This window comes from Leucopleurus acutus (genome assembly GCF_964270905.1).
Source record: "Leucopleurus acutus genome assembly, chromosome: 14".
Lineage (NCBI taxonomy): Eukaryota > Metazoa > Chordata > Mammalia > Artiodactyla > Delphinidae > Leucopleurus > Leucopleurus acutus.
The window spans coordinates 15,792,438-15,805,482 of NC_139156.1; the positions used below are offsets into that span (position 1 = coordinate 15,792,438).

Sequence of the window (13,045 nt, forward strand, 5' to 3'; positions counted from 1 at the left end):
CATGGTATGCTTAGCTACTCACATGTGCCCTCATTTAATAAAGGCCGATGAGAGCTTTCTTAAAATCACAGCCAAGACGCTATAATTAAATATTCTCTGGGCCAGCTGGAGCTCAGAGGGTAGTTACATCACCCCCAAGGAAATAAACTGATGAAGGACATCCATGCCCTTGGACCCACGGAGGTTTATGACGTTCCCATCCTGTGTGAGGATGGGGCCTGCGAGTCCGCTGGGGCAGGTTTCGTGCAGGGAGAGAACGCGGAATGAAACTGTGCTTGAGTAAATATTTATTGAGTGTGTGATGGGTGCGCTCTGGGGTTCAGAGCAGGCCTGCATGCTTGGATTTAGCAAAACAAACGTGGAGTAACCACTGGTGGCTGCTTTTTTTCCAGATTGTGCTGGCTGTGGACGAGATATCAAGAACGGGCAGGCGCTCCTGGCCCTGGAAAAGCAGTGGCACTTGGGTTGCTTTAAATGCAAGTCCTGCGGCAAAGTCCTCACCGGGGAGTACATCAGCAAGTAAGACTGGGGCCTGGGGCGTGGATCATTTCAGCGGGGATGGGGCCATGTTGGGCTCCTCTGTAGGCCCTGCTCTCCGGGACTCCACCCCATCCCATCAGACATAATGAAAGACATTCACATCCCAAAATCAATATGAACTTTTTGCTATAAAACTTTTGAAGAGAATTTTATTCTTCTGTTGTTGCCTACTATAAGTTTAATGAAATATTCATCATTGCCTAATGTAACAATTAATGAAGCTGACATAAGGATAGGCTGTATGTTGTAACCAATTAAGCATTTAGTAATTTCGCTAATTTTTTTTTCCTATTTGGAACTAGTAAACCTTTACCCTCCTTCCAGGTCTCAGACATATTTGTAGACACCCCCCCCCAAAAAAAAGAAAACACTCAGGGTCTAGGCACAGAGCCCATTAGGACCACCAGGGAATAGGTTCATTAGAGTCAGATGCTGGTGTAGATAATAGAGCAGGTGAAGTTTTTGTTTTTGTTTAATGTAACCTGCAAAAACTAGTTACAGTGGTTACCTTTCAAATTAAGGAGGAGGGACTTCCTCGGTGGTCCAGTGGTTAAGACTCCGCACTTCCACTGCAGTGGGCGCGGAGTTTGATCCCTGGTCAGGGAATTAAGATTCCACATGCCGTGCAACCAGGCCAAAAAAAAAAAAAAAAATTAAGGAGGGAAGAATGAGCATGGAGTGGGGGGAGGGTCCACTGGCAGTGAGGGAAAATTTTCCCCCATCCACTTTAAAAGATGGTCTCCAACCAGCACCTATTCAAAACAATTTTAATGAATTTAACTCCTGAATATAGTGAAACAAACAAAAGAAGTAGCTTAGGCCCCACCCCCTAGAAATCCAATTCTGCAGGTCTGGGGTGAAGCAAACACCAGTATTAGAAAGGGAGAAACTGCACAGGTGATTCTGATGCACAGCCCAAGTAAGAAGAGAGAAATGCTCGGCCTTTGACACTGACGGCTGCGCGGCACTAGGTAACTGGGCTGTCTGAAGTGGCACGTTTTAACTCTTCCATGTGATGGCACATAGAACATGGTATTCTTCACTGTGTCCCGAGGGAAATGAAGGAGGTTGCAGGAGGCTGAGTGAGAGGCCCTGGACCCCTAGGGCCCCTGAGGGCTAAGGGGATGGCGTCTCCATGCTGTTGGGACGCATATGAGTCAGTGAGCTGGTGGGGGTTGAGGAAGAGGTACCCTGGGACCACAGCTGAAGCCCCTCTGGCCTGGTGCTGCGAGAGAGAGAGAGAGACTCCAGGTTTTCGCTAGTTAGGTCTGAGGCAGTCCAGGAATCAGCAGCTGTTACTTCCACGCGGCTTGGAGAACCTCAGCGTTCTCTCTGGATCGTTTGGTTTTGTGGGCTTTGACCCTGTCTGACCAGGTCTCCAGACATGTGAGTGCTGGGTGGGAGAGAAACAGCTTCTGCTACCGTTCTGTGCAGGAGGGCAGAGAGAAATGGGGTCTGGGTGTCTTTCCTGCCCTCGGCCTTCTCGGGAGCTGACGCTCTCTGTCCTGCAGGGATGGCGCTCCGTATTGCGAAAAGGACTACCAGGGTCTCTTCGGGGTGAAATGTGAAGCCTGCCACCAGTTTATCACTGGCAAGGTCCTGGAGGTAAGTGACAGATGGGCTTCCCTCGAAGCTACCGTCATCTTCCGCAAGGCCCTGGAAATACACGGGGGCCTCTTTTTCCATTTTTTTCCATCTTTTTCTCACATGTGGAGGAGAGAGTAGTTGTAGACGACGAGTCGCTTAGAGAACTACTGTGTGGTACTGTCTTCTCAGGCAGTGCCTACTGAGTGCTCGTGTGGAAATTGGAAGGATGGGGAATTTGAGGGAGAAAAGGAATGAAAAAGAGCCTGTTAGGAATTATGCAGTAGGAAAGGTCATATCGAACTGTTCTTTTGTTTAGAAGTTAGAAAAGAGGAAATGAAGAGCGTGCTAGAGCCATGTGTGTGGGTGGCACACCTGTGCGTATGTGTGCCCGCATGTCCGTGTGTGCGTGTACACGTGTGCGCTCTTGTGTGTATACGTGGGAGTGTACAGACTCGCGGAGCAGAGGCTCCAAATTGAAGCTAAGAGAAGAAAGAGTCCTTAGAGGTGAGGGCGTAGACTTCCCCACCCTTAGAAAACCACATCCTGTGTGACCCAGAACGCCCTGTGGTCCAGGCTGAGCCGAAGCCTGTCAAGTTCAGGTGTGACTGCCTCGCACCAGGGAGCTTGGTTCCTGCTTTCTCAGCAGCGGCCCCACCAGCTTCTGCCTCTGGGCTGAGCCGAGCTCCTCCTGGGCCGGGGCCACCTGTGGACATGAGGTCAGAGGTCAGAGAGTCACTGCCTGGCTTCTCATAGGCCTGTGGGCCTGTGGGGTGTTAACACACTCCCATGGAAAAAGCAGAGATTGCCTCACACCCGTCCCGCGTCTCAGGGCGGAGAATGTGCACTGAGCACTGAGTCAGGATGCCTGGTAGAGTCCTTGGAAGGTAGCTGAACAACTTGTCACATGGCTTCAGCAGACACCAGGGCACTGAATCCACTTCACCTCATTCAAACTTCCCAACAGGCTATGTTTCAGGGACCCAGGACTGAATCCGAGAGTCCCCCAAGGTGTCACTGGGCAGCTTCTGTGGGATTTCACCAAGTTCGGGGTAGCCTTCCTAATCCCACAGCAAGCTCTGCAATGCCTTCCTGTCCGTGAAGTGCAGAGGGGGGCTGATGTTGGCTCTGTGCTGAGACCTAGTCCAGCTAATTGGATTTGGGAGATAAGGAAGTGCGTGTTGTCTATGCAGTTGCCTCTGACTCAGGGGAAGGGTGTTTCAGGAAGAAGGAACAGTGGTTGCCTCTGACTCAGGGGAAGGGTGTTTCAGGAAGAAGGAACAGCAATGGCAGAGGCTCAGAGGCAAGCACAAGCACAGCATACCCAAGAAACAAAGTCATTTGGGCAGGAGCACGGCTGAGAGAGATGATGCTGGAGGAATGGGAGGGGCCCGAGCATGAGGACCTCAAAAGTCACATTCAGGAGTTTGGCTTTACCCTAAGAGTGGTGCGAAGCGTTGAAGTGATTGTGGCTAGAGTGTCATGTGGCTGGATCAGACTGTTGTGTGAAGAATAGGTGGGTGTCCTCAAATGCATGCGTGTGCCCCCCATGTTCATGGCAGCTCTGCTCCCACCAGGCAGAAGGGAAAACAGCCCACGAGTCCATGAATTGATGGATAAACACAATGTAGTATATATAGACAATGGAATATCATTCAGCCTTTAAAAGGAAGGAGTTCTGACACAGGCTACAACATGCATGAACCTTGAAAACATTATGCCAAGTGGTAGAAGCCGGTCATGAACGACCACACACACTGTATGCTTCCATTTAGATGAAATATCCAGAGGAGATCGATCCATAGGGAGAGGAAGCAGATTGGTGGTTGCCCGGAGTTGGGGGTAGGGACGGGGGATGGGGAGTGTCTGCTTATTGGTACCCCCTTGGGGCGATGAAAATGTTTTGGAACTAGATAGAGATGGTGATTGCACAACCTTGTGAATGTCCTAAACGTCTCGGAATTGTTCCCTTTAAAATGGTTAATTTTATGTTATGTAAATTTCACCTCAATTTTAAAAAGAAATGGTGGAGGGCTTCCCTGGTGGCGCAATGGTTGGGAGTCCGCCTGCCGATGCAGGGGACACGGGTTCGTGCCCCGGTCCAGGAAAATCCCACATGCCACGGAGCGGCTGGGCCCGTGAGCCGTGGCCGCTGGACCTGCGTGTCCAGAGCCTGTGCTCCGCAACGGGAGAGGCCACGGCAGTGAGAGGCCCACGTACAGCAAAAAAAAAAAAAAAAAAAAAGAAATGGTGGAGACAGGGAGGCCAGTTTGGAGAGCTTTGGACACCAAACAGTGGTGGCACTAGCTGGAGTGACACCTGAGAAGTAGATGCCCACCACCACACACACACAGCTGGGGGGCAAGGAGGAGTTTTCATGGCCTTTCCAATAAGGCTTTTATTGGCAGCCCAAGGATACTTCAAGGCTGGGTTTGGGGCCCAGGGTGATGCACATCCCTAGGAAAGCTATTGGAGAAGATGCATGTGACCCATCCAGGGGGTAGCTTAAAGTCCAGCCGTCTCATCCCAAGACACAAAGTACAGTAGTCCTCGCCTGTCCTCTGAATGTGCCCCCCGTCCCTCCACAGAGCGAGGAGCCCTGAGTGGGGCCTTACAGCATTTCCTTGGCTTCCCAAGTTTGATCTGCTGCACAGGTCTGAAATAAACCTGTAGAGTTGGGAACAATTAGGAAATTTCATCTTAAAACAAGACGGAATGGAGACTTACAGTGACGAACCATGTGTAAAAATACCGAATCACTATGTTGTACTAAAACTAATAGAATATTGTATGTCGATTCTAATTCAATAATAAACAAATAACTAAAACACCAGAACTTATTTCCAAGATGTTTAGCTATAGCAAGAGAGGCGGGAAGACAGTGAACGCAGCCCCCAGCTTGAGCACCACATTTGTAGACAGCGTGGATGGAAGCAGCTGTCTCCTCAGGCCAAATGTGGGACTGTGATCCCCCAAAAGAGTTGGGGAGGCAGAAGGGCTGGTGAGGGGTGCTGATCATCTTCAGATTTAGTTCAACAGCTGTAGGAAGGAATCTCTACAGTAGAACTAGATGCAAGAGCATGCTGTTTTAAAGACACATCTGCTTACTCTGGTTTCTCCCTGGAGACCCGAGTATTCCAGTGTTTGCAGGGGCTGCGAGGGCCCCTCACCCAATTGGCTTCAGGCCTCCATGAGGGCCATGGATGAGGACGAAGCCTGGGACGCTTTCCACACAGACCCGCAGAGGTGGGGCTTCTGGGAGCAGGTTGCAGTGGGGTTCCGGGCAGATTCAAGACCCACCCAGTGGGTGTGCCCTCCCCCTCAGATGGGTGTGTGATCTAGAAAAATGTCCTGTACAGTGAGCAGCGGACATGTGACAGCTCGTGAGTCAGCCTGGCTAGGTTCCCAGCACAAAACTCTGCCCTCCTCCCTCTGCCTTTTATTCTCTGACCCACTGTAGGTAAAGCATGATGATTCTGGATTTGTTGTAAATACTGTAATCCTTGCTTTTTGGGGTTTGGTTTTTTTTTTTCTGTTTTTAAAATTATGGTAAAATCCACATAACATAAAATGTACCATCTTAACCATTTTTAAGTGTATAGTTCAGAGTATTACAGAGATTCCTAACATTGTGCAGCCATCACCACCAGCCATCTCCACAACACTTTATGACTTTGAAATCTGTTCTTATTAAACAGTGACTCCCCGTTCCCCTCTCCCCACAGTCCTTGGCGGTGGCCACTCTACTTTCTGTCTCTATGAATTTGACTACTCTGAGTATCTCATATAGGTGGACTCATACAGTATTTGTGTTTTCCACCGATGGGCTTATTTCACTAAGTATAATGTCCTCAAGGTTCATCCGTGTTGCAGCATGTGACAGTATTTCCTTCCTTTTTCAGGCTGAATAATATTCCATTGTATGGATGTACCACAGTTTGCCTATCCATTCTGTGATCTTTGATTTTTTGTGGTTATGTTTCTGATTGATTTTATCCATAGAGATTATAAATGTATTATTTGTTCCCTGTGTCTTTTGTAACAGTGGTGGCTTAAAACCGCAGAAACTTATTGTCTCACAGTTCTGGAGGCCAGAAGTCCCAAACTGAGGTGCTTGCAGGGGCTGTGCTCCCTCCAAAGGCTAGGGGAGGATCCTTCCCTGCCTCTTCCAGCTCCTAGTGGCTGTGGCTACATAACCCTCATCCCTGTCTCCATCTCCACAGAGCCTTCCCCTCTGTGTCCTCTCCTCTCTATGCCAAACCTCCCTCTGCCTTTCTTTTAGAAGGTCACTTGTCATTGGATTTGAGGTCCCCCTGGATCATTCAGGATGATTCCCTCCTCTCAAGATCCTTAGCTTAATTACATCTGTAAAGACCCTTTTTCCAAACATTCACAGGTTCCAGAGATTTGATGTGGATATATCTTTGGGGGGGCCACCAGTCCAGTAAACCTGGGAAATTATGCAAGTATCATCCTGGTGAAGGCCGGAGCTTTGGTGTGGTTTTAATTGAACCCTTGCTAAGCATCGGAGGTGTCCCAAGGCCACTTCTCTGGGTGTGGTTTTACCTGAGATACCACCAGACACTGGAGGGAGCTTTGAGAAGGAGAAGGGTCCTGGACAACGATCAAGAAGCTCCAGGCTCAGCTATGTCACTGATTCCTGAGTAATTTTGAACAGATCATTTAGCCTCTTTGAGACTATCTTCACTTCACAGGTAAAAAGGAGTGGCATGTAACCTCTGAAACTCTACCCTGTTCTAAACTTCTCTCTCCGTCATTCCTTAATATCATAAACTCTACCCATTCCATTGGCTTGAGGGAGTGGGGAGGAGAGCTTCATGTGTGTTAATGAAAAGGGCTCCAGGGGACAGGAAATCAGGGATTTACTCTTGGATCTGGAACTCACAGCTTGTGACCTTGGGCAACTCACTCAATTTCTTTGAGCCTCAGTTTTTTCTTTAAATACAAGCATTAAAAATATATATGTAAATCCAAGACTTGGACCACTTGACTCCTAAAGTTACTTTGGTTCTAAGGATCTGAGTTCTGTAATTCTCATGTCTTAGACCTAAGCAGTCAGAGCCAGCAGTTCTTTTTTTTCTGGAGAGATTTTCTGGAAACTGGCCTATAACACTCAGCATATGGCGTACACTCGGATTGTAGTTTTATTTGTCATTAGCTTGCTTTCAGTTTTGGGGGTTTTTTTTTTGCGGTACGCGGGCCTCGCACTGTTGTGGTCTCTCCCGTTGCAGAGCACAGGCTCCGGATGCGCAGGCCCAGCGGCCATGGCTCACGGGCCCAGCCGCTCCACGGCATGTGGGATCTTCCCAGACCGGGGCACGAACCCGTGTCCCCTGCATTGGCAGGCAGACTCTCAACCACTGCGCCATCAGGGAAGCCCCAGTTTTGTTTTTGAGAGACATCTTGCTATAAGTGGCACATATTTTAGAGCTTATGCTAATTAACCTAGAAATTCAGGAGCGTTCTGAAGATGTTTACAACCTCCCTCCTAACTAAGAAGTCCAGAAGCAGATTCGTGTGAGACACTGGAGTTTGCCAGTAGCCTTCTATCTCCATCTCCACCTCTAAACTCTTCTCGGAAGCAGCCTTCCTGCTCCTGGTACTTACTTCCCTTCCCTCCCTCCCCCTACCCTGCTCCCTTCTGCTTTAGCAGCTTAGTGGTAACAGGACATGACGTGAGACTTCAGACTTAGGTCACAGATGTCAGTACATGCTGGGGACATCCCTTTGGTATGAATTTCCTTCCCTCTTTGGTGGATGGTCCCAGGAGATCTCTGACTCCAACAAACTTCCTTTCCTGGGTTCAGGTTGTTACCTTCCAACTTTCCCAAGAAAGAGAGCAACAATAAAATAGTTGCAAAATGAATGCAGTACAGAAAAAAAAAAAAAGCCAATGTCAAACTAGACACAGAAGTCTGGAGGGTAAAGGAAAAGGGCCCGTCCCATGTCGGCCCCCTTCCCTGTCCTGGACTGTTCCATCTGCAGACCGAGGCTGGACTTGACTTCTCTTAGTCTGTTCTCTTGCACAGCTCCCTTCCCCCAGGGAGCTCAGTGTTCACCGAGCACTCCCGGATTCCTTCAAGACCAGGGCGCTCTACGAAACGTAAAATAGAGAGCTAGTGGGAAGCAGCCACATAGCACAGGGAGATCAGCTCGGTGCCTTGTGACCATCTAGAGGGGTGGGATAGGGAGGGTGGGAGGGAGGGAGACGCAAGAGGGAAGAGATGTGGGAACATATGTATATGTATAACTGATTCACTTTGTTATAAAGCAGAAACTAACACACCATTGTAAAGCAATTATACTCCAATAAAGATGTAAAAAAAAAATAATAACATGAGTATAAAAGTTGAAGAAACAAACAAACAAAAAAGACCAGGGCTCTTAGGGTTGGCTGGCTCTGCAGACAGTGCCGCCCTCAGCAGGCACCTGGCCGGCTGTGTGCCCAGCCTCCTGTGTGCTCTGGCCCCAGAGACAAAGGCCCGTGGTGTGTCTGCATTCCTCCCAGCGGAGGGCGGGGCTCCTAGTCTTTCCCTGGCCTTCCTCAGGTCGCCACACCCAGGAAATCAATCCTCCTGTCTTTCCAGAAGGGCTGGTAGCCCACGTCTTTCTGTGGTGGGGTGTTTACTGTGCCACTTGTGCTCGCTTGGGAAGAATGTATGACAGGGTCTGTTATAATTTGAATGCCTCGCGATGTAAGAGAGAGACCCTCAAATGTGGCCCAGGGCCAGTCCTCCAGCCTCCTTAGTGCCATTCCATTCATTACCTATGGCAACACTGTCCTGTCTTTATCTATTAACTTGGAAGCCTTGGATGAAAGGACAGGACTTAGACTGGCTTTAGACCCCTCCTGCTCTACCCCTGCAGTGTAGGAAATGGAATCACAACATGAGTCAGCAAATCCTTTCCCTTGATTCTCCGAGGGATTAAAACCGATGGCTTTGTTTTGTTTTACCTTGTTTTGTTTTTACTTTTTGATTACAACTCCTTTTCCATAAAGCCCAAGGACAAATGTTTATGATGTTCCTGTGAAACTAATTCATGTTATAAATTAGAGGCCCTTGTCCCCTCCCTTCCTTTTGCTGTAGGTATTTTAAGCGTGTTCTGCTGTAACAGCCACAAGCAATGAGTAGATCTTGTTCTGGGCTAAACTGTTACCTAGTGAGAGGGAACATAGGCTGTCCCAGGGCACTTGCACGGCAGATAATCTTTCTGTCACCATTGAAGATGTAATTTGCAAAGACAGACTGAATGGTGAAGTCCCCCCTTTCTTGTTCTGTGTATGTCATATAAATGCAAGCAAGACTAATAAGCGGTGTTCGTGCAGAAAAATAATTTCATTCTTCTCATTCTCACTGCACTCCCAGGAATTCATGCCTCCTTCCACTTAATTGTGGACCCAAATATATCTGAGGATGAGGGAAAGGAGAGGAATCAAGTAATATTTGAAGTCTTGGTTGAGATGGTCTCTGCCCCAGTGGACAGTGAACCACCACAATAGCCTGCTTTTGTATGATATATTTAACATTTACAAAGGATCTCATAAATATTTGATCCTCACAACAGGCCTGTAAAGTGATGAAAGCAGTTACTACTGACCTCCATCTACAGATGAGGCTGCTGAGCGCCAGAGACCTGGGGGCTGATTGGTAACAGAACCCAATTAGAAGCCAGGTATCTCAGTTCTCAGAAGATAGGAACACACACGTACACACATGCTGCTTCGTGATCTATCTGGCAGTAATCATTGCAGAAAACAAGTCATTGATTTGCCTCCCAAAATAACTTACAGAAGGACCAAAATTTACCATTCCTGGTGAAATGGGGAAAGTACCTTATTAGTGGCCCTGTTATATCTATTTTCAGGACAGTAAACATTTGCTGCTTGTTTGGTTTCCTTTTTACCCATGTAAAATGTCACCGAAGGTCAGGGACCCTGCTCCTAGAGTCTGTTGTATTTCCACACCGTCATGCCTCCTTCTCCCTTGTCTCCTTTACTCAGCTGGAGGCTCCACAGGGGCACCTGGCATGGCCCGTGGAGAATACTGTGGATGGATGGTGCCGTCTCAAGTGAGGGAGCATGCTTTCTTCACCAAGCTCTGGTCTAGGACTCCCCAAAGCTCAGTGGAGAGTCAAGAAGAGCCTGGGAGGCAGTTCCAATATAGGGACACCGGTCACCTTTCCTCATTTAAAATACAGCTTAACGATAAACTGCAAAAATGGCCTCATCTTAAATATGAGTTAAGCAAGATGTGGGCTATCCATACAATGGAATATTATTCAGCAGTAAAAAGGAGTAAGTCCCTGATACCTGCTACAGCATGGATGAACCTTGAATATATTATGCTAAGTGAAAGAAGCTAGTCACAAAAGACCACCTATTATATGATTCCTACAATAGGCAAATCTGTAGAGACAGAAAGTCTATTGGTGGTTTCCAGTGTCTGTGGGGGTGAGGGAAATGACTGTTAACAGGTATGGAGTTTCTTTTGGGGGTGATGAAATGTTCTTGAATTAGATAGTGGTGATGGTTGCACAAGTCTGTGAATATACTAAAAACTACTGAATGGTACCCTTTTTTTAGAAGGGTGAATTTTATGGCATGTGGATTATATCTCAGTGGTGTTGGTTGCAATGTCTTATTTGCAAAGAATAACTTAGTGCTAATATTTGTCCCCTCCATCATGAATAGATCAGGAATTGGCCCAGTAGAGCATAAGAAGCACATTGACATGATAAATGATTGGAGGAAAATCTATCTGATTCACCCAAAATTATCCACTTTGTCCTACATTAATGATAAGAGGAAATGTGTTGCCAGGGTAGCAGAAGACTGTTCACAGGCAGTAAAGATTCGATATTTATTTTTAAAAAGCACCCATTTCTGCCAGCACAAACGGAAGGGCTTTCTTCTCTGGAAATGACATTCTGAAAAGACTTTGTATTTTAAGTTAAAAAAGATGTTTTGTTTTTCAGTGTTATTCTACTTCAGAGAGCTTAGCTTCTTGCTGGTGCAATGTGGCAGTGGGGTGACAGCTGAACCAAGTGGGGTAATGTGACTCTTCCAGAGAAATTAGCAAGAAGTACTGAGCATGTGCTTATGACCCAGCACTGGGGGCCACAGAAGAAGGTGTGAGATTTAGGACTTCTTCTCAGATAGATGAGGCGTGCATTTCTAAAAGTAATAGGGTGTCCGAGTCCAAAATTACACCCCCTGTAGTGTCCCGGGGACGCCCAGAGCTCATGAGTACCTGAAGCTGCTGCAGCATCTTCAGTCCGAGGGTGATTCTCAGTGATGGTATTGAACTTTGGAAGTAGCTAGGACCCAACAGCCGAGAGGCAGCCTGTGAAGACACATGACCAACAAGTACAGTGAAGGGATGGGTCTCTGGTCTGGCCACTGTTCTGAGCACAGAAGTGATGACCCCTCAGAGTTGTCCTTTCTCCTCTCCAGGACCCAACACTATGTGAGCCTCAGAAGGCTCATGTGTCTGCATTCTCATGGACCCAAAGCATCCATCCTTTCCCTTCCTCCTGTTCCCCACGTGCTCCCATCCCTGGCTCTGTTCACGTCTCCTTCACCACTATAACCTGAAAAGGGACGATTATACCCCTTCTTCTAAGGGATCGATTCCAAGGTGCCTCACCTGCCCTGCAGAGGTGACCTTCATTGAAGTTCAAGGTAATTGTCATGACCATTTCCTGGTGGAGCAGCAAAAGAGTTCAAGCTTTGACAGTGTATCTCAGTACACAAAAGATAACTGGGGCTGCACAGTTGTGTGAGGGCCAAGTGAGATGCACACACAATAAATGCCCTGGGGTTGAAAAGAGATTCTTGTCAATTCTTAGAAGTCAGATTTGGATCTTGAGAAATGGGTAGGTACAGGCAGGTGAGAGTGAGAAATTTGTCTCCATTTGCCCTTGTGACTGACGTCTTAGGTCACTTTTTTCCAACTTTGTCTGTTTCTTTGGTTTTCATTTGACTGTTTGGTTTAATTGCGTGCTTATAATGTGCTGTTTTCCACTTCAAATCATTTTTGTAAGTAGGTTGTAAACTTTAAAAATTAAGAAAAATATATTTTCCATTGCTGACTAGCATAATTTTAATTTAATTATGAGGTTAATTGGCTCTTGTGGGTTCACCTGGATGCATTTCTCCATCTGAAAGGTCATGCATATTAGAAAACGCCCGCCACCCTCTTGGATCTGCCCATCTGGTGGATGGTGAGAGAGGCAAAGGGCTCTCTACACCCAGATCCAGCCTTTCTCCTTAAATCTGGGCTGTACCTCCAGTGGGCATTAGGGCAGCCCTTTGGTCTCAAGAAATCTTCTCTAGCTTCTGGGTTCCTGACAGCTGAGACAAAAGGTGGTGTCCGAGCTACCTCGGCTGTATTTTGGCCTTTTGTTTTTGTCCACTTAGCCCCTTGTAGCAAGTGTTCAACTTGGGGGTAGACATTGAAACGTGGCACCATCCGCACGTCACCAGGACAACTTCTATTCTGGGCACAACTTTCTCTAGGTGAGGATGTGAAATTTTCCACGAGGCCCAGGAGATGATGACTGCTCCAGGGGAGATGGGCGCATTTGGTCCCCTTGGCCTCAGGCAGCGATGCTGCCCTGCTACCTATCCTACTAGGAACAGGCTTCCTCCTCTTTTGTTTTCCACCTGAACGTGCTTGCTTCCTGCACCTCATGGCTTCCCACCTTGTGAGGGATGTAATGCCAGTTCCAGCAGATGGACCTGCCTAGAGTTTGCCAGGAGGAGTGACGGTCAGGGCTGGTACTCGTCCAGCCCAGAGAAAATGAACTGCTTCAGTAATCCCTTTCCCTAAAGGACACTTTGGAGCGGCCTTGCAAATGAAAACTGTTTATAAACCATCTATTTTCATGGCCCTGCAGC

At 47.6% G+C, this 13,045-nt stretch overlaps 1 protein-coding gene across 4 annotated transcripts in view; it reads left to right on the forward strand.

The window, feature by feature from the left end:
- ABLIM1 (actin binding LIM protein 1) overlaps positions 1-13,045 on the forward strand; it is a 312,495-nt gene that overhangs the window by 214,810 nt on the left and 84,640 nt on the right. For all 4 annotated transcript variants that reach the window (XM_082854666.1, XM_082854663.1, XM_082854664.1 and 1 more), the window contains exons 5-6: positions 393-519; positions 2,052-2,145. In XM_082854666.1, the coding sequence (XP_082710792.1) occupies positions 393-519; positions 2,052-2,145 (221 nt within the window). The remainder of the gene's footprint in view (positions 1-392; positions 520-2,051; positions 2,146-13,045) is intronic.